This window comes from Sesamum indicum, linkage group LG3, assembly GCF_026168435.1.
Source record: "Sesamum indicum cultivar Baizhima isolate 11 linkage group LG3, ASM2616843v1, whole genome shotgun sequence".
Taxonomy (NCBI): domain Eukaryota; kingdom Viridiplantae; phylum Streptophyta; class Magnoliopsida; order Lamiales; family Pedaliaceae; genus Sesamum; species Sesamum indicum.
Window position 1 is genome coordinate 23,861,880 of NC_142659.1, and position 18,234 is coordinate 23,880,113.

At 35.0% G+C, this 18,234-nt stretch overlaps 2 protein-coding genes across 4 annotated transcripts; both read right to left on the minus strand.

Moving 5' to 3' along the window:
* Window positions 1–765: 765 nt before the first annotated feature.
* LOC148788812 (uncharacterized) lies at window positions 766–2,333 on the minus strand. Its single transcript, XM_088879036.1, has 2 exons — window positions 2,106–2,333; window positions 766–2,011 (listed from the first exon to the last, which is right to left on the minus strand). Exon 2 carries the CDS (start codon window positions 1,341–1,343, stop codon window positions 924–926), a length of 420 nt encoding a protein of 139 aa, XP_088735162.1. The 5' UTR covers window positions 1,344–2,011; window positions 2,106–2,333; the 3' UTR covers window positions 766–923.
* Window positions 2,334–6,028: 3,695 nt separating this feature from the next.
* On the minus strand, window positions 6,029–15,224 carry LOC105158633 (holliday junction resolvase). 3 transcript variants are annotated; one of them, XR_016064954.1, is made up of 9 exons: window positions 14,952–15,224; window positions 14,459–14,551; window positions 13,682–13,816; window positions 13,467–13,556; window positions 12,682–12,831; window positions 10,485–12,073; window positions 9,319–10,302; window positions 6,753–6,839; window positions 6,029–6,637 (listed from the first exon to the last, which is right to left on the minus strand). XR_016064954.1 is itself a non-coding variant. In XM_088879157.1 (7 exons), the coding sequence occupies exons 1-7, from the start codon at window positions 15,012–15,014 to the stop codon at window positions 9,405–9,407; spliced, it is 3,018 nt and encodes a 1,005-aa protein (XP_088735283.1). In that variant the 5' UTR covers window positions 15,015–15,224; the 3' UTR covers window positions 9,172–9,404. The 3 variants fall into 3 exon arrangements, 1 of the variants encoding a protein (XP_088735283.1); XR_016064953.1 differs by lacking the exon at window positions 6,753–6,839 and having other exon boundaries at window positions 6,030–6,637; XM_088879157.1 differs by lacking the exons at window positions 6,029–6,637; window positions 6,753–6,839 and having other exon boundaries at window positions 9,172–10,302.
* Between the last annotated feature and the right edge of the window lie 3,010 nt (window positions 15,225–18,234).

An 18,234-nucleotide genomic window follows, 5' to 3' on the forward strand; every position in this document is an offset into this window, starting at 1 on the left:
TGTTTGATGTATTACACTTAAAGGGTATATCAGAACCACCCTTTTGAGTTTCGACATAATTATATATACCCTCTTATTATTTGAAAAATTATTAATACTCCCTAATTTTAACGATCGTCTAACAATTAGTCCAATCCGTTAGGTTTTTATTTATTTTTTTATGATGAACTAACCAAAATGTCCTTATGAAATAAGAATTATAATTTTATTTATTTTTTAAAAACTTTTTTATTTTTTTTATTGACTAAGTGTATAATTTTTCAAATTTTTTCATCTATCCCATTCAATTTTTTTTAATAATTTTTTAATTTTAAAAAAATACAATAAAAAAAAGCATAATTGATAATTTCATACCTCCATTCAAGGATTACATAATTTCATCAAATATCAGGGTGGTACTTGTAATTTTTCAAATAATGAGGGAGTATTTGTAATTACGCCAAACGTTAGGAGAGGTTCATTATAATTTACCCTATATACAATGAAAGCACTTGATGTGCGTATAGTTTAAATTTTTATTATATTTATTTAACTAAATAAAAAAAATAAAGATAAAATGATCAATTAACCAAAATTGATTAAATGAATTGACCTAAAATACGGGTGCCTAAAAGAATATTGATAGAAAACTCAAATGATAGAAAAATAAGTATACGTGAGCGTATTTTAGTCCAAATACGTGTTGCCAATCAATACCATAGTTACTATAAGTCGCTCGTACTTAATATATAGTATAGATATATGAATTAATCACTCAGTTCAAACTTATTAATTGGACGAAACTTCTAATTGCAACAAATGAAATTAACAAACATCTTTTTGGAAAGTATGTATTGTACTTATATTTCTCAACTTCTTGCAAAAGATTAGTTGGAATTTGTGTGTGAAGAATACAAAAGATCAAAAACCCTGAAAACCTTAGCTCAAACCCAGGGAAAATCTTTGATCCAATGAACCCCATCATCATTGCTGAAATAGAAGCCATCCTCTTTCACCAGCCAAAAGCAGTGTCTACGAGCACCACATCTGTACCTGTCACGGCTTGATCGAAACGCTTCGAATTTCTTTCTCTTTCCGTCCCATTTAATGGTGCAAATGAATCGGGACGAGCTCCAGAAGAGGTCGGTTTTGACGGTCCAGCCGTAGTCGTCGCGTTCTTGGAGTGCCCTTCCTCCGATGTCCCCCTTGTCTTCAGACACACACCACACGACCAAAGGTAGGGATGAGTTGTTGGAGAAGCCATTGATTATGCGAATATCATAGGTGTGCTGTTTGAATGACAAGAATGTTGTGTATAATGCAAAGCCTGAAATGAGGAGTATTAAGGCATTTTGAGTTTTCATTATATAGTGTTTGTTTATATGGGTAAGTTGTTCGTTTATATGTAAGAGCTTTGAGCCTAAGGTTGGTTTGTATTGATATGTAAAAATTGTGGATAGTGCTGTGCTAGTCACAGTCCATGATACATTCCTGGCTATGTGGCACAAACACTACAAAAGAAATGCATTTTCGCAACGAAATCAGCCACAGTTAAAATTTTAGGACAGACTTTGCGATGGTCCCAACGGCATCTTAGGAGATGCTACCAAAATAATGGGGACGTACATATTAATCCGTTGCAATACATTGCATTGCAATGAGATAACGAGACAAAATAACCTTCACGAACATCATAATTTTTAATCAATTCACTGGTGACTGTAGGCGTTCTTAGCTTTATCCTCTCAAGTTGCGACTGACGTCCCCAAGCAATCGATGCATGTGGCATGGGCCTCAGAGCCCATCCTGAATAATCAACCCTTCTTTTGCTAGCCTATTGCAGTCAATCACAGCTCCTTCTCCTGGGGCGCGCTGGTAGCATATTCCTCAGCTTCTAGGGTCGTCCAGAGGCATGCTCCTCCACCAACTTACTCAGCCTCCACAGCCCTCAAGCCGCTCAAGCCACTGCAAGCTTTCTCAATCCAGAATAAAAAAGACCTCATCTTCTAAGAGAGCCCACAGAGCTGGGCCTCTGTGCAAACATTAAAAAAGTAAAAACATTAAAGAAAATTTATACATACTAAATTTGAATTCTCCTGATCTTACCAACTTCCTCTTATACATACCAATAGAAGATGTTTGAAAGACCATAGCCGCCAATGCAACATTGACCATCGTATTCATTTTATTCTTGGCCAATTTTGTCTAAAACTCTAGTGGGGACCAAATCAGGATGAGGGCTGCATAGATCTCCAACCTGATTCACGTCAGACAGTTGGTTTATACTTTTCGCAGTCTACAAATAATGGCATAGCCATGTGGTTACCTCCAAGTTGAAGGCCTGCCTTAAATTTGAGACAAAACTTGTGTAGGTCGCAAAATCCAGTTCAAATCATGTGAAGAATTAATACATAATATAGTCCATCGCCAAACCTGTCGCAATTTGCAACAGGCTTTGCGACACATTCCTAACAACCTCAAATTTAGAAGTGGCACATCTCCATTAGAAGGTGTGGTATGTAAATATGAATTAAGTGGGAATAGAATAAAGACACAACAACGATGTATCATAATATATGACACATAACAAAACACATGTGATAATGACACAACAACGATGTATCATATTTGATTATTTTTAAAAATTTTACAGCCTGAATGTGTTATTGAGAAAAGACACAACAACGATGTATCATAATATATGACACATAACAAAACACATGTGATAATGACATGTCTTTTCCTGACAACCCAGGATCAAATGTGTGGGGCCAAGATCTAGACCAACCATATAAAAATTGTAAAAATTGTTGGGCTAAATTTGTAATTGGCAAAAATGCATGACTAAATGTACTACACCCTCATAATTATAATTATAAGACTAAAATGTAAATTAATTTGTATATGGAATAAAATAGTTAGTATAAAATTTTAGCAATTAGCCAGCACCCTTCTCTTCCGTGTATTTGGGGGCTGAGGGAGGATCCTACAAAAACATCTCTTCAAATATATAAATATAATAAATTCATCACTACCAAGAAATATAACCATGACAACATATCTACAGCCATAATGATCACTTATAAAAAGTCAACATGCATTTTTAGTTCTCTAATTTTGATGATCTGATTTTTTCATTTTTTAGGATTGTAAAATAATTTTGTAATTTTCTAATATTTCATGATTTTTTGATATGGATTTTGCGAAAATTGTCATAATAAATCATATGCCCCACGCAATTTTGAATTTTTATCTGTTATCTTTCTAAGGATTGCAAATGTGTCATATAATTTTTCGACAGTTCACAGTTTTGGTCTTCCCGGTGTCGAATTTTGCAAAAGTTGCTAGAAGAAATCATGTGTCGCGATATTTTTGTTTTGTTTGTTTGGAAATTTTTAGCTCGTGTTGGCAAAAACTAAACTAATCAGAACAAAAATCCCAACTACTTTTGCAAAATCCAGCACCAGATGGATCAAAATTACGAAATAGCAAAAAGCTACAAGATTATTTTGCTTTCTTTTAAATATAAAGATAAAAATGCTAAAGTGTCAAAATTACAGTATCAAAAATATATTTAAGCCCTTAAAAGAAATATTATTTAGTTATAATTTACATTTCACAAGTCCTCTTGCCAATACCTTTTCCTTGCTAAAATGCAAAAATTCCGGACATTGTATTAATAACAATTTAATCTTTCTCAAAATAATTAATAAAAATAATATCAAACACGTGCATCCAAGGTGGTGTAGTTCCAACCACCGAAGTCGGAATCACTACCAAGCTAAATAACTGTAGAGGTTTTCTTACTTGTACAAAATACGGAAACATGCAAATGGTAAAACAACAATGGTAAAAATGCAAGCAATCGTTGTACTGTAATAAATGAGTAAATTATTTTTTATTAAAAAAAATAGTAATTTATTCTTTTATATTTTTTAAAAATAAAATAATTTATCTTTTTATTTAAAGAGATAAATTGCTTCATTTTAAAAAATACAAGATGATAAATTGATTTTTCTTCTCTAATAAAAATGTAAATTGGTTATTTACAGTATCACGTAGGGTAAATTACGTTAAACTCAAAGAACAAATGAAAACAGGTCCTAGCACTGATGGAATCAAATCAATGTCAGTTTAAATGTGTCCTAAGGGATAAGAAGAAAAGGAGATAAATATTCTTGCCATGTTTTTCCTGATAATGTGATTCAACTCATAATACAAATCTGGAAAAAACAACAGAATTCTGGTGATGTGGAGCATTGATCCACACAAACAAGTACCCCATTCAACACTGTGGTGGAGGTGATTGTCACTATCCACCAACTCAATAATGCAAAGGGCAAAGACTGTTAAATGCATGACTGAAAAATCGCACTACTGTAGTTTAAACGCCTTCATAACTCAAACAGTTTCCTACTGGCACTTAGATAAACACTCAACTTCATGACCCAATAATATTAAAATGACGGGTCATTGCAACCAGCCCCATATAAAATTACAATGTAACTCCCTCAACTTTAAAAAGATATGGGGACAACGAGCTTGTTTTTCAAAAATTCAGGAGTTGCATTGTCCTTTTCTTCTTTATTTAAGGGAGTTTTAAGAGGGTAAAATGCAATTAACCTAATTTTTCTGGACAGAGATTAAGAGAATCAGGATGTTTCTGGACTATGAAACATTGTACAGAAGTAGCATAACACTAATATATTTAGTTTGAAGAAAATTACTCTATAGGTTTTGAATCTCTCTCTTCTACATACACACATATATATACATGGAAAAAGATATAATTTTAATATTGTAACTCATGGTTGTGGCATTTTTTATCCTAGGCTAATTGATTTTCATAATTAGTCCCGTAACCTTAAAATTTTCATCCTTTTCCGATCAAAAAATTGCACTGACTTTGTTAACTTTGGTGAGCTCGCCACAGTGACTGCAGCTCATTACAGGCTCAAGGTGGAAGAAGAAGAAGATATAGTAGAGAAAGCAGAGGATTAGCCAGCGAAGCAAGAATTGCTCAAGTGTTGTCAAAATCGTGTTTCTGACTTGACACCTTTTGTTTCTTTCTTATTTTAGTAGTTTTGTTTTTGAGGTTTTAGATTGTAATTAGTTAAGTTAGTTGTCAGCGCTTAATTAGTTGATTATTTCGTAGCTATTATTTAAGCGACTTCACTGCTCTGTAAAACTGATGCGATATACATTCTTCTTGATTCTCAAATACAGATTTGCAATTTTTCATTTCTGTCTCTGATTTGATCATAGCATCAAAGCCATAGACTGGTGGCTCCATTCCTATTTCTTTATGTGTAAAATGCTCCTTCTTCCTCGTCTTCTTGAAATATCATAATCTTCATTTTCTTGAAAACCTTTTATTACACATGACTGGGAAAAACACTCAAGGGAGTGGGACTTTTACTGAAGATCAGAAAACATCAAGTTGGCTTGAAAGACTGAGACTTCATGGAGAACACCCTGGAATGGGCTTGGTTTCAGTGCCTTTAGATGGGAGCAAGTTCTTGACATGGAGCCAATCAATAAAATTGGCTCTGGGCGCCAAGCAAAAGCTTAATTCATGGATGGAACTTACCAAGACCTGAAGAAAATAATGGTGAAATGGAACAATGGGAACGAGTTGACTGCATGGTCGTTTCTTGGTTGCTGAACTCCATAACAAAAGAAATAGCAGAGGCCTTTCTTTACACCAATTCAGCCCAAGATTTGTGGGAACAACTTGAAACAAGATATGAAGAGAACAATGGACCTATGCTATATGACATTCACAAAAGAATTGCCTCACTCAAGAAATTGTGGAATGAATTAGCCCACTTGAATCCATAACCCAAATGTTCATGTGGCTCAAGCAAGGCACTAGCAGATATGAACACATCTAGCCAATTGATCCAATTCTTAATGGGATTAGAAGAAAGCTATGACCATATAAGAAGTCAAATCCTCTTAATAGAACCTTCACCTACAATAGGGAAAGCCTATTCCATGTTGTTATGCATTGAAAAACAACAGGCAATTCACATTGATACAGCTCACGATGGAGCTATGAATGTCAAGTCCTTTAATAAAAGACATATACATCGAACCCCTAGAAGGCTTTAAAGTAGAACCAGGATATGTTTGCAAATTGAAAAAGTCGCTCTATGGCTTGAAGCAAGCTTCAAGATGATGGAACCAAAAATTTACAGAAAAGATGGAAGTCTTTGGCTTTAAGCAATCCAAACATGATTACTGTTTGTTCAAGAAAGATGTTGATGGTGGACAGATTGTATTACTTGTATATGTTGATGACATATTACTCACAGCTCCTTCAGAGGCATATATTCAAGATGCCAAGCAATATTCAATTTTTTTACAATAAAGAACTTAGGAGCTGTGAAGTATTTCCTTGGAATTGAGCTTGCAAGATCACCAGAAGGGATGTTGGCCACACAGCACAAGTATATTATAGACATTTTACGAGATATGGGACTTATGCAATCAAAGGCCAAGTTGCACCCCTCTGCCAACAGGAGTTAAATTTACTTCAGAATGTGGGGGCTTATTGTCAGACCCTTCCAAGCATCGCAAGCTGGTTGGGAGGCTCTTATACTTGAGTTTCACAAGGCCAGATGTGTCATATGCAGCCCAGCAACTAAGCCAATATCTGCAAAGACCCTGTCAGCTTCATTAGGATGCAGTTGTACATGTAGTGAAATATTAGGGGGTTGTCCCTCTACAGGTTTGCACTTTCTTACTAAAAACTCTTTAAAGCTAACAACCTCTTGTGATGCAGATTGAGCAGGGTGTTTAAAGACTAGGAAGTCTTTGACTGGTTTTTGCATTTTTCTGGGAAATACACCTATATCCTAGAAAACAAAGAAGCAGGCAACGATGTCAAAATCAACTGTAGAGGCAGAATACCAAAGCCTAGCTTCTATTGTTTGTGAACTTATTTGGGTCAATTATCTTTTGCAAGATTTCAAGTTTTTTGTTCCTAAGCCAATTCCACTATTTTGTGATAACAAGGCACCTGTTCTTATGACAGCCAACCCAATATTCCATGAGAGGACCAAACACCTCGAGATTGACTGTCATATAGTATGGATAAGTTCAAAGAAGGGTTCGTTCTCCCCACACATGTCAGTGCTAAGCACCAGGTAGCAAACATCCTCACCAAGCCTTTGACAGCTCCAGCCTTGCAAACCATGAAGTCCAAGTTGAACTTGCTTTCCCTACAATCAAGTTCAGCTTGCGGGGGCGTGTTAACTTTGGTGACCACACCATAGTGACTGCAAGGCATTACAGGCTCAAGGTGGAAAAAGACGAAGATACAGTAGAGGAAAGCAGAGGATTAGCCAGCGAAGCAAGAATTGCTTAAGTGTTGTCAAAATAGTGTTTTTGTTTCTTTCTTATTTTAGTAGTTCTGTTTTTGAGGTTTTAGTTTGTAATTAGTTAAGTTAGTTGTCAGAGCTTAATTAGTTGATTATTTCGTAGCTATTATTTAAGCGACTTCACTGCTCTGTAAAACTGATGCGATATACATTCTTCTTGATTCTCAAATACAGATTGCAATTTTTCATTTCTCTATCTCTGATTGGAACAGACTTGAATATGACCCAATTAAATTATAATTTTAATCCTGTAAATCAATTTATGCAGGACTAAAAATGCCAACATCCCTTAATTTATAGGATTAGAATTACAATTTAATTGAATCATATACAAGTCACATATAATTTCCAACCAAAAAGATTAAAATTATTGTAAAGTTACAAAACTAAATTACAAAAATTAATTTATACAGAATCAAAATGTCACACCTTTAAGTTGCAAGATTGAAATTGCAAACTTCCCTATATGTATACAAATATATACTTAGACCCTTGCGAAACACGGATATACATAATGACAAATAATGCAATAGTTCTTCAACTTCTAGTCCAGTAATATACATAACTCGTAAATTTTACATTTGTAATTTACTTTGTACGGTAATTTCATAGGGAGTTTTCTTCCATTGTTTTGCGGAAGATTGATAGAACTTATTCCTCTCCAGAACTCAGTTACAATTTCTAAAATTAGCCATAATGCATGAATGTTATAAAGCAAAGCATAATAAATTAATTGCTGACGATAGAATAAATAACACGGCAATCTACGTTAGTCTAAGATTAAATCAAGCAAAAGTTCAATTGTTGCTACATTGATTATTTTCTTTAAGCCTCCCAAACTCTGCGTAGGACAGAACAAGGACTTTCAAGGCATGGTTCATCCTTACAGCCACAACCACCCTCATATCTTGGAGGAACATATCTACCACCAGGCTTTTTGACAGGGATAGGAGCCTCCCACAAAAGGAAATAAGGAGCAAAAACAAGAATGATGGTAAAGAACCCAATAATGAAGCCTGCACATAATAGTGATTCCTATCTAACTTTTTAAACAAATTATGCATTTTAAATAGTTTAGGAAAAATTTTAATGATGCTTTTGAAACTAACAATGTTTGCACCTAAATTGACATTTTGAAATATTTCATGTTAGGGATGTTTTGTCAGGTCAGCTTTAAATTAATTTTGTTGTGATGTTCGATTGTGAAATATTGCTGATGAATTAATCCACTATGATGTTCAATTAAACTCAATAGGATTTTGTACAATTACAATCAGCCTCATGTCATCTTAATAAGAAAACTATTACAATTTCACCCAACAAACAATATCAAAGTAACAATTAAGTGTATCTAATAATTACAATACTTACACTAGTCCACCAGGCATCATTTTAGTCCAAAAAAATACAAAAACTTTAATAGTTAGATAAAAAAATAACTTAATTTGCATAAAGGCATTTTAATCAGTTTATCCATAAATATGGGTGGAAATGGGTTATTTTTTATGGTAACAAACTTCAGAGGGGTATTTGTAACTTTTGAAAAAGCAAAGAGGCATCCATAATTATGTCAGACCTCAAGAAAGATCATTTGTAATTCCCTTTATTATTATAATGTAATAATTTTATTGAAATAATACGAATCATATACAACCCACGTGCTTCTTACTAGTAAATTATATTAAGGAATATCGACTAAATGTTGGCTTATTGGCATAAACTTTGTTAAATATTACACAAGTTTAAGCTTTCGCTTCATAATTGAACTTTTATATATATTTTTTCGTTAAAACAATGTCAGTATAAATTAAGAAAAGTAAAAGTATAAAGAAATTTTATATAATCCCTTTTTGGCACCAAAATGATGAAAAACAGCATGAAATATAGGAATACAATTATACAACTATTATTAACATGTAAGAGCATAAGCTGTTGAAGCAAAAAGCATGGGTACCTGCTCAAAACGCAGGTGCTCCAGGCGCCACAATGTGTCTTAGTTCTGCCAGTCCATCATTTGATAGTTCTCGGGTATGACCTGACTCAGCCACTGTCAGCTAGGCTAACCAAGTGCGCAATCACGTCTTCGAGCCGAGAAAAGTGGGTCAGAAACTTTTCATGAACTTCAGTAGAGTCAAGTGGATTCTGTTGCCACTGTGAGAGACCATCAACCATGATCCTCAAACCACTCTGCAGCAGTTCTACTCCTTTGCAGATTCCATCAGGAAACTTTCTTTTCTTATTGGGTTGTTTCTCATCGCCAACATCCATCATATCAGCTACTGTAGACTCAGGATCATGTTTCACATTGTTTTGGACAATTACGTTCAGCAGTTGACCCTCTTTAACAAGCATTGCGAGCTGATCTGGTGTAGCTTGCATCGCTGGACATGCCATTTCCTTCTCCAAAAGAGCTTTTAACTCTGACATAAATCTTTCCTCGTCTGCTTCCTTTCCCCAATCCAAGTCAAAAGATAGCGCAGCGTCGTGTGGGACAAACCTCCATAATTCATTGCAAGAGGTATGAGCAGCAAAATATCCGAATGCCGTGATCGCCAGGTGAACAAATGCCCAATGTCGCTCCCTCAATAACATGTGATATAGCTCCCATGCAGCTGAACTCTTGGGACTATCATCACTGTCGGCCAATTCAACATGACCAAGACCAGACATGAAATATGCTAGATTAGGCTTGCACAGAAACAGTTGGTTATCTGATAGTGCTGGTCTGGAAATAAAGAGTTTCTGAAGCCCCAAAATAACTTCTTCCATTTCATCGCATGAGTACAAATGCTTCATGTTACTAATGATCCCTAGCAATTCACCAAGAAGCCTTCGGCAATTATCTTTAGTTACATCAGAGGAGGAGGTTTCGTACTTGTGGATAACAGCATTTAGGAACCTCAAAGTCTTCATGTCAGTATCAGAGAGGCTAACCTGGCTAAACATATAAAAGAAAAGGCTTAAAAAATTATATACAATAAACAAAAGGGATAACGGTTAAAAGTCTGTACTGAACAAAGTTTTAAGAGGAGCCTAGGACGATTTTTAATAATAGCTTTTCTTCAGTCATAATTTGTGTATGGTTAAATTAACTTAAAATTTTTAGCATTTCAAACTTACAGCGATCGCAATGCAGCACAGAGAGCAAAGACCGGAGCACCATAAATGGCAGAATCACTTTCTCCAGGTGACTTGTCTTCAAACCTCTCCAGGAAGTTGTAATATTCAGTGACTAATCTTTGTTTAGCAATACTTCTTTTCTTCTCTGAAAGTAAATTTAGGGGAAAACCTTCCATGAGTAGTGCTATATGCACATTGGATGCATCCTGAGATCTGCTACTCTCAAATATTGAACTGTAAACATGATCAACCATGAATTCTGGCCCATAAGTTGCAAGAACGCAGATTAGCCGTGCAGTTTTCCGTAAAGCACTCTCAGGAAATAGCACTGGTTCTCGAGATGTCAGCATCAATAGTTCGCAAAGTTTATCAAAAATATTGTTCACCCTATCTGGGTCAGCATGTCGTAGAATAAAACACCAAAGTTCAGTGACAACATCCCAACAAAGGAAGTGAGGGTGAAAAAGGTTGTCTATCAGAAATAATTCTACTTCAACCCATGCCGGACTAGAAGAAACAACAACCATGAATGTCTTCAGTGCATGAAGTACAGCAGAAAACATGGGTTGGTAAGTCATTTCCCGGTTTTCGGTAGATCCAGAGACAGTAGGAGTCTGCAAAACAAGAATAGAAGCATATACATCTTCATCCACAAGTATATCCAAAAGCCATCCAAGCTTTCTGGCAACACCAAGTGTGACGTCATGTTCCAGATCAGGAGCACATAACAGAAGATTAATTAATAATGCAACTTGACCAAGGGAGAGCATCTTTTCCTTGTTCACACTGTTGGGATTTACTGAAAGTATCACATCTAATGAATTGTGGCTGCTGTTAATGGTCAGAACCTCAGAACTCATATCACTTTCCTTACTGAATAAGACTTCCAAAATCTGGAACTTGTTTTCTTGCTTCACCTGAGCTGAATTTAATAGAGAGTTCAGTAAGTGGAAGGATGTAGGTTCTAGAATTTCTGCCAAAACTTCACTTGCGGATTTCAAACGTTCTACCATGCTGAGAGAGATTCTGAAGGTTGATATCATAACAACACAAAGGGCTATCTCTTTGTATAAAAAAAGGGCTTGGGTTTGGTATTGTGAAATAATTCTTACAGCATTGATCAGATAAAATTTAACCGGAAGGAAGATCCTTTTGGCTTCCACCACAGAGACGTTTTCCTTCGTTGAGGTTGACCAAGTCTCAGCAGCACATTTCAACGACTCACTGGCCAGTGAAATTAGGTTCATTACAACACCTGTAACATTCACCTTTGCTGCTAAAGCACCCTTGCCAAACTGAAGCAATGAAACTACACCTTTCCACGACATATTTAGCAGACTCACAAGACTGCCACCATCATTAGCTGCAACTGTGCCCAATTCACATAATTTTTCTATCGCGCAACTGGTTACACGGATGACATGATCTCCATTTTCAGTCTCTTTGCAATCTCTTATATTTTCAACTTCAGATTTACAATGGTAGGCATCCCACTTTACACCATTGCAATATACCTTGCATAATCGAATTAAGGCATCAATGGCCCCCTGTGCGGCCTTCAATAACTCTGTACCTAATAGGTGAATTCTCTGTAGAGCAATTACAGAAGTACAATGGCAAATAAGATATAAAGTGTGAATGTGCACCATGGCACCATCTGACGCAATAAAACATGCAAAAATACAAAGCTTTGGTTGCAAAAGTGAATCTTGAGAGAAAGAAGACAAGATGCAAAGTGAATCCATCAACATCACATGAACCTCAATAAAGTTTCAACCATACATGTTAGGACCTAATACTTAGAGCGGAACATCATAACGTGATGTTTCATTTATCTAGAATGAAATTTTCTCACTAATGACATCTCAAATTGACTCAGAAATTCAAGATGTGCTACTGGCCAGATTAATAAGACAGATGGCATTGGTTCCATCAGTTGACAGATAAGACCCAGTAGCCAACCATTTGCTCCATCAACAAACCAATCCTTGAACCAACAACAGACTACAAATTTTCATTAAAGCTGCTTAAGAAACAAGGGGTACATACTTGGTATCCTGAGAAATGGTTACAGTTCATATAAGCGTGCCAGAAAAATGATAGGAAAATATCAAACATTTATCACAAGTAACAGTACAAACATAAAGCAAGGTTAATAAATGACAAGAAAATCAAAACCAAAGAATGTGACAACTACCTTTATTTCAGAGACCAAATCTTTTGTCAGGGTAAACTGTTCCAAAATAAAACTCTCTAGGCTGACCACCAATTCCTTACTGGTGGACACAGCGTACCTTGCTAAAGTTGAATAACTAGCAGTGCAGTAGCTGAGCAAATCCAGAACCAACTGAAAATGAAAGTTGACAGATGTCAAAAGAACACTGGACAGTTTCGAGACATTATTTCACTAACTTATGAATTAAAAGAAAATGCATTCCACATGATAATAATGTTAAAGCAATAACACAGGGCTGCGGAAAAGTGACAGTTATTTAATTTAAGGAAGCAAGAGTGAAAAGATAAAGAAACCTACTTGACAGTTTCTCATTAAAAGACCAAACATACGGGATTCTCCAATCTAAATATGAAGGGACCAAAAACATAAAAATATTTGACATTTGATAAATGATATCTACCCTCTGCACAAAACATGTACCGGTACACTGTTAATAAAAATGCCAAACCTTGATTGCATCCATAAACCGCATCCTTCAAGTTGACTTTAATAATTAACGCTGCTAAATAGAACGTGAAAGTCAAATTTTGTATTGCAAATACTTGTATAACCTCTATAGTCCTATGGAGTTATCAGTATTGTGTAAAAGAAATAATGCAAAGTCACAGTCCTGGATTGAAAACATTCATGCAGAAATCAAGAACCAAGAACACACTCTATTTTAATAACTGTGCTCAGATGCATATTCAGGCTTACCGTTGTACGACGGAGAAGACAACATCATAATACCAAACAACAAAAATTACCTGATAAAAGAAACTGCTATGCTCTTCTTCTGGAGAATCCTCAGTTGACATTAGAGTCATTTTCAGATGCTTTCTGCACCATATGTTTGCCTAAGAATGATAGTCAACATAGTAATTGCACATCATTGACAAGTTCAAACCAAGAGAATAACACCAACAGCAGTGAAAAGTATCTGATAGCCCAAGATCCTATGCAAAAAGAGTAACGAACTTACTTTTGTTCCTAGTACAAGAAACTGTACTATGCATCCTGATATATCTGACTCTAAGTATTTTGCAGCCACTTGTAAAATAGTCTTATTCAATGTGCACTGAGATATATCCAAACAAGTAAAGTCTTCCCAGAAAATCTAAATTGTTAAGGCAAATAATCATATAAGCTTAATAAAAAATTAGGGGACTGCATGACGTCTACCATGAACAACATAACCTTTGATATGAAATGCATTGATTGAGATTTTTCATGCATTCAAACATGAACCTAAAACCACCCAGAGACATCAGGGAAGTAGTTCTTCACAACTTCGAAAAATCATCATAAATAGTTTAATCCATTTTGGTCCTAATAACCTAGTTGATAACCAGATAAAAAAACTATCAGTTATTCATTATCTTTGAGAATGTTTTTCCATAAATGCAGCCATCAACGCAGAAAAAGATATGCATCACCTTAGCAGGAAAAGAAAAAATATTGTCAAAGTTACTTTAATCATTTATCGTGCTAAAACAAAAGCACATATGCGCTGAAGTCCCACTGTATAGACTGGGAAAATCCATAATTATTTGGAATATCCAGAAGACTTTTCGTATATGACACATGCATTTTCATTCCAGGGAGAGGGAATTGCAACATTTCTAGTTGGTTCAGAACAGCATACAAATAAGTAAATCCACAAGATGTCGGATTTGTACGGAAGGTGGATTTATTCAGAGGGTAGATAAAGTAGTAGAACAATGAAATTTGAGTTGTATCAACTTATTAATTAGGATACTGTTAAGGACTCAACAAGTGATTTTACTGCAGGCTTCTCATTTATATCCAATTTCTCCAATTCCTTGAGCACTTGTACACGGTTCTCAACAACCTGCAAATTTACAAATTTCAAATACCATGAAATCCATAAGAAGAAAAAATACGTCTAAAGCCGTACACCTGAATACCATGTTTCAACCATTTCATTAGACAATTCTATTAATCAACTAATTAAGGTAAAATAAACAAGCAACCTTACTTTCCATGCTTGCTTAGAACTTTCAGAGTGCATCCAATTTCAGAACAACATTCATCAGACAAATATATCAATCAACTTATTCCATATTGAAATCAAAATATTAAATTATTGCTCCCTACAGTAATTACTATCACAAAATTCAGCGAATATATATAAATAAACCCCAAAACCTAAAAATCAACCAATGCAATCAATAACAGTATTGGAAAATAGAACGAAATTTAATTTGGTTCAGAGCTAACAAGAAGCTTGCCTCGGAAGATTTGATGGCTTCAAGCAAGGTCTGCCAGTCACCGCCTGAGCTCGAGCTCTTCATTTCCTTCTTTTCCCCCAACTTCTAGCAATCTCTCTCTAAAAACGGAGTTTTATCTCTCTAAAAGGGTGTGGGAGGGATGAGATCAACAAGAGCACCAATGTTATACCTCAACGGTGAGCTTGCCGGAACGAGACGGAGTGCTGGGAATTTTTTGCGAGAAGGGAACAGAGTTGTTTAGTTCTCTTGCTGAACAAGCCCACTGCCGCTGGGCCTATTTGTATATTTTTCAGCTTCCCGCCACTTCCAAATATTTTTGTAGGCTAGATAAATCGAAAAAATTCATGTACCCTTATGATAATAGGAATATTCAAAAAAAATAGCCTATTAAAATTAAAATATCAATTATTTTCTTGTGACATAAAATAAAGTTAGAAAAAAAAAACCCGCCATACAGAAATTGGGTCACAACCACTTTAACTGCGAATTGACTATAAAAGTACCTTTTTTTTTTTTCCCACATTTTTGCTCTTCTCTCACGTTTAATATATAAAATATTATATATATTTATTAATAATATGTATATTTATTTATAATAAAGTATTATTTTATATAATTTTAATTATTCATGTAATAAAATATTATTTTAATTAAATTAATTAAAATTTAATTTATATATTAAAAAAAAGAAGCAGCGGGAACGACGATTTTGCAGGAAGGTGCGATCGCGTCCTCCTCACCCCTGAGCAACACCAGTCGCCCAAGGTAGCGAGGGAAATCGCCGTCACCCATCAGAGTGAGGGCAACGTTTGGGCGATGCTAGTCGCCCAAGCCTAGGGTGCGCAAATCGGTGGGGAGGAGGTGGAGGTCGGGGTTGGGTGGAGATGACAAGGGAGGAGGTTGGGCGTGGGGGGATGCTGGGGGTTTGGGGAGGGGGTGAAGCGGGGGTGGGGGTCGTGGGGTGGGACTGGGTTATGATTATTTTTTTGAAATAATATTTTTTTTATAAATGAAATTATATATTATGAGTTTATTTAATAATTATAAATTAAAATAAGTATATATTAATAGATTTAGTTTGACCGGTTGATTAGGAGGGGCATTTTAATCATTCTTTCTAAAAAAAATAAGCTCAAGTTGATCAGGAGCCAGCATGATTATTTAGTCATAACATAGGAGTGATTTTTCATATTAAAATTTCATACGGGGATTTTTAATATTTTTTACATATCATAGGGGGTCAAAATGAATTTAACCCTTAAATAAGGGAAAAAGGCTATTTTACCTTGAAATGAGCATTTTTCAGTGTGAAAAATAAAGTAATAATTTATTCTCTATATTATTAGAAATACAACAAAATATCTTTATAGACCCAACGGTGTACTACACCCACCCCACCCCCACGATTTGCCTTGCCCCTGGCGGCCACCACCTCCTTCCATCGGCATCTCTCTCTCTCTCTCTCTATATATATATATATATATATATATATAGATTATATATATGAATACACACATATAAATAGTTTTTATTATAAAAGTATAAACATATATTTAAATATAATTATATAATATATAAATTAAATTTTTACTTAAACTTAAACCATTGATTTGAATTAGATAAAACCTACACCGTTGATTTATTAGTTAAATTTAAACTTTAAATTGATCAAAATCTAACTACTATTAAATAAGGACATAATATTATTTTAAATTTAAAATAACAAAAAGACATGTGTGATTCACGAAAAGCTTCAAGGGGTATTTTGTTTTATTTTTTATAACACAGGGGTAAATTACTACTTTATTTTTTACTGGAGATAAATTGATCATTTTTCTTAATACTAGGGTAAATTACATTTACCTCGTTAAATAAACTGTAATAATTGAATGCTATAATCAGATGTAACGTCTGCACCAAAGTTGTTATTACCTTGATAGATGTAATGCATATGTATTTTGATCTCCCCATGTAAGAGGATAACTTTTCATAGGCACCAAGTTTGATAAATTTTCTCGTGTGTAAGTGTAATTGAAAAGTTATTCTCTTAGATGGGGAGATCAAAATACATAGGTAGCCTTCCCAAGCTATTGGGATAAGGCCAGACCAAGAATTCAAGGGAGTCACCATTCTTCAGGGGAAGAGAGGCCTTTATGGATAAGGATGTTTTTTCGCGGATAAGGATAACCATTGTGAATAAGGACGTATCCCTTCGTGGATAGGGCCGCCCCTGGATCATCTGCAAGGTAGTTGGGGTGATGCTCTCCCGCAGTCAGAATTCCCAGATCTTAGGGTTTTAAGGTTTATTCTTGACTGGAGGAGCCACATGTCTTTGTTGAGATCGCCAAAGAATTGCAATTAATTTAGAATTTTAGTCCTATAAATCAAATCATGCATAATCAAAATGCTACATACCTCTAGTTATATGATTAAAATTACAATTTAATTTGATCGTGTCCAAATTACATGCAATTTTCCGACCAGATTAGCTAAAAATTGACTAAAAATTATCAAAATTTTAAAGCTACATAATTAATTTGAGAAAAATAATTCATACAAAATTAAAAATGCCACTGATGGGGAATTAAGATAATTACTATCTAAATGACTAAAATGCCCTCAAAGCAGGCATTATTTGTAAGTATAACTTGAAGATCCGTGCCTTTTTATGTCGGGTCGGGATCTGGATCCACGACCCGACCCAAATGACCCGCTGCGGGAGACTTTGATCTATGTGACAACACATGAGCTAGGATGGCGACGCATGGGGACCTCCCAACAAGTCTAACGATCTGTTTCTCATGTCCCTAACCTTTTCGAGGACGCGAGGTAGCTGGCGACCTACGATCCGGATCAGCCACATTATAAGATTAAAATTATATTTTCTCGAATACATATATAATTTACTTCAAAGTCTATAAAGAAAAAGAAGCACATAAATAAATAAATAAAGATTCATAGGCCAGTACATTAAGAGACATAACTTAAAACTAGTAAATTAACAAGAAAAATTACAATCAATTTACATATTACGAAAGCGTTTCATCTTAAAACTTGAACAAAGAAATTAATAACCCAAAATAAATAAAATAACCCCCTATAATATCTTACCTGTGCGAATCTCTCCTCATCAAACCCCTTGCAACCTCCTCATGTACCTCATCAATACAGCGTACACCCCTCACACCACTAATGCAATTTAAAATTTAGGGTAAATTATATTTTATCATCGGAATTATAATTTGTTAGTATTTACACTTTATTGTATCGAAATTTTTTTTTT

Excerpts from the sequence above, each read along its gene's own strand:
- LOC148788812 (XM_088879036.1), bottom strand. The coding sequence starts at position 1,343 with ATGAAAACTCAAAATGCCTTAATACTCCTCATTTCAGGCTTTGCATTA.
- LOC105158633 (XM_088879157.1), bottom strand. The coding sequence starts at position 15,014 with ATGAAGAGCTCGAGCTCAGGCGGTGACTGGCAGACCTTGCTTGAAGCC. Across the intron at positions 13,557-13,681 it reads TTCTTGTACTAGGAACAAAA|GCAAACATATGGTGCAGAAA; the intron begins GTAAGTTCGTTA and ends TATCATTCTTAG. Across the intron at positions 12,832-13,466 it reads ATAGCAGTTTCTTTTATCAG|TTGGTTCTGGATTTGCTCAG; the intron begins GTAATTTTTGTT and ends TTTCATTTTCAG.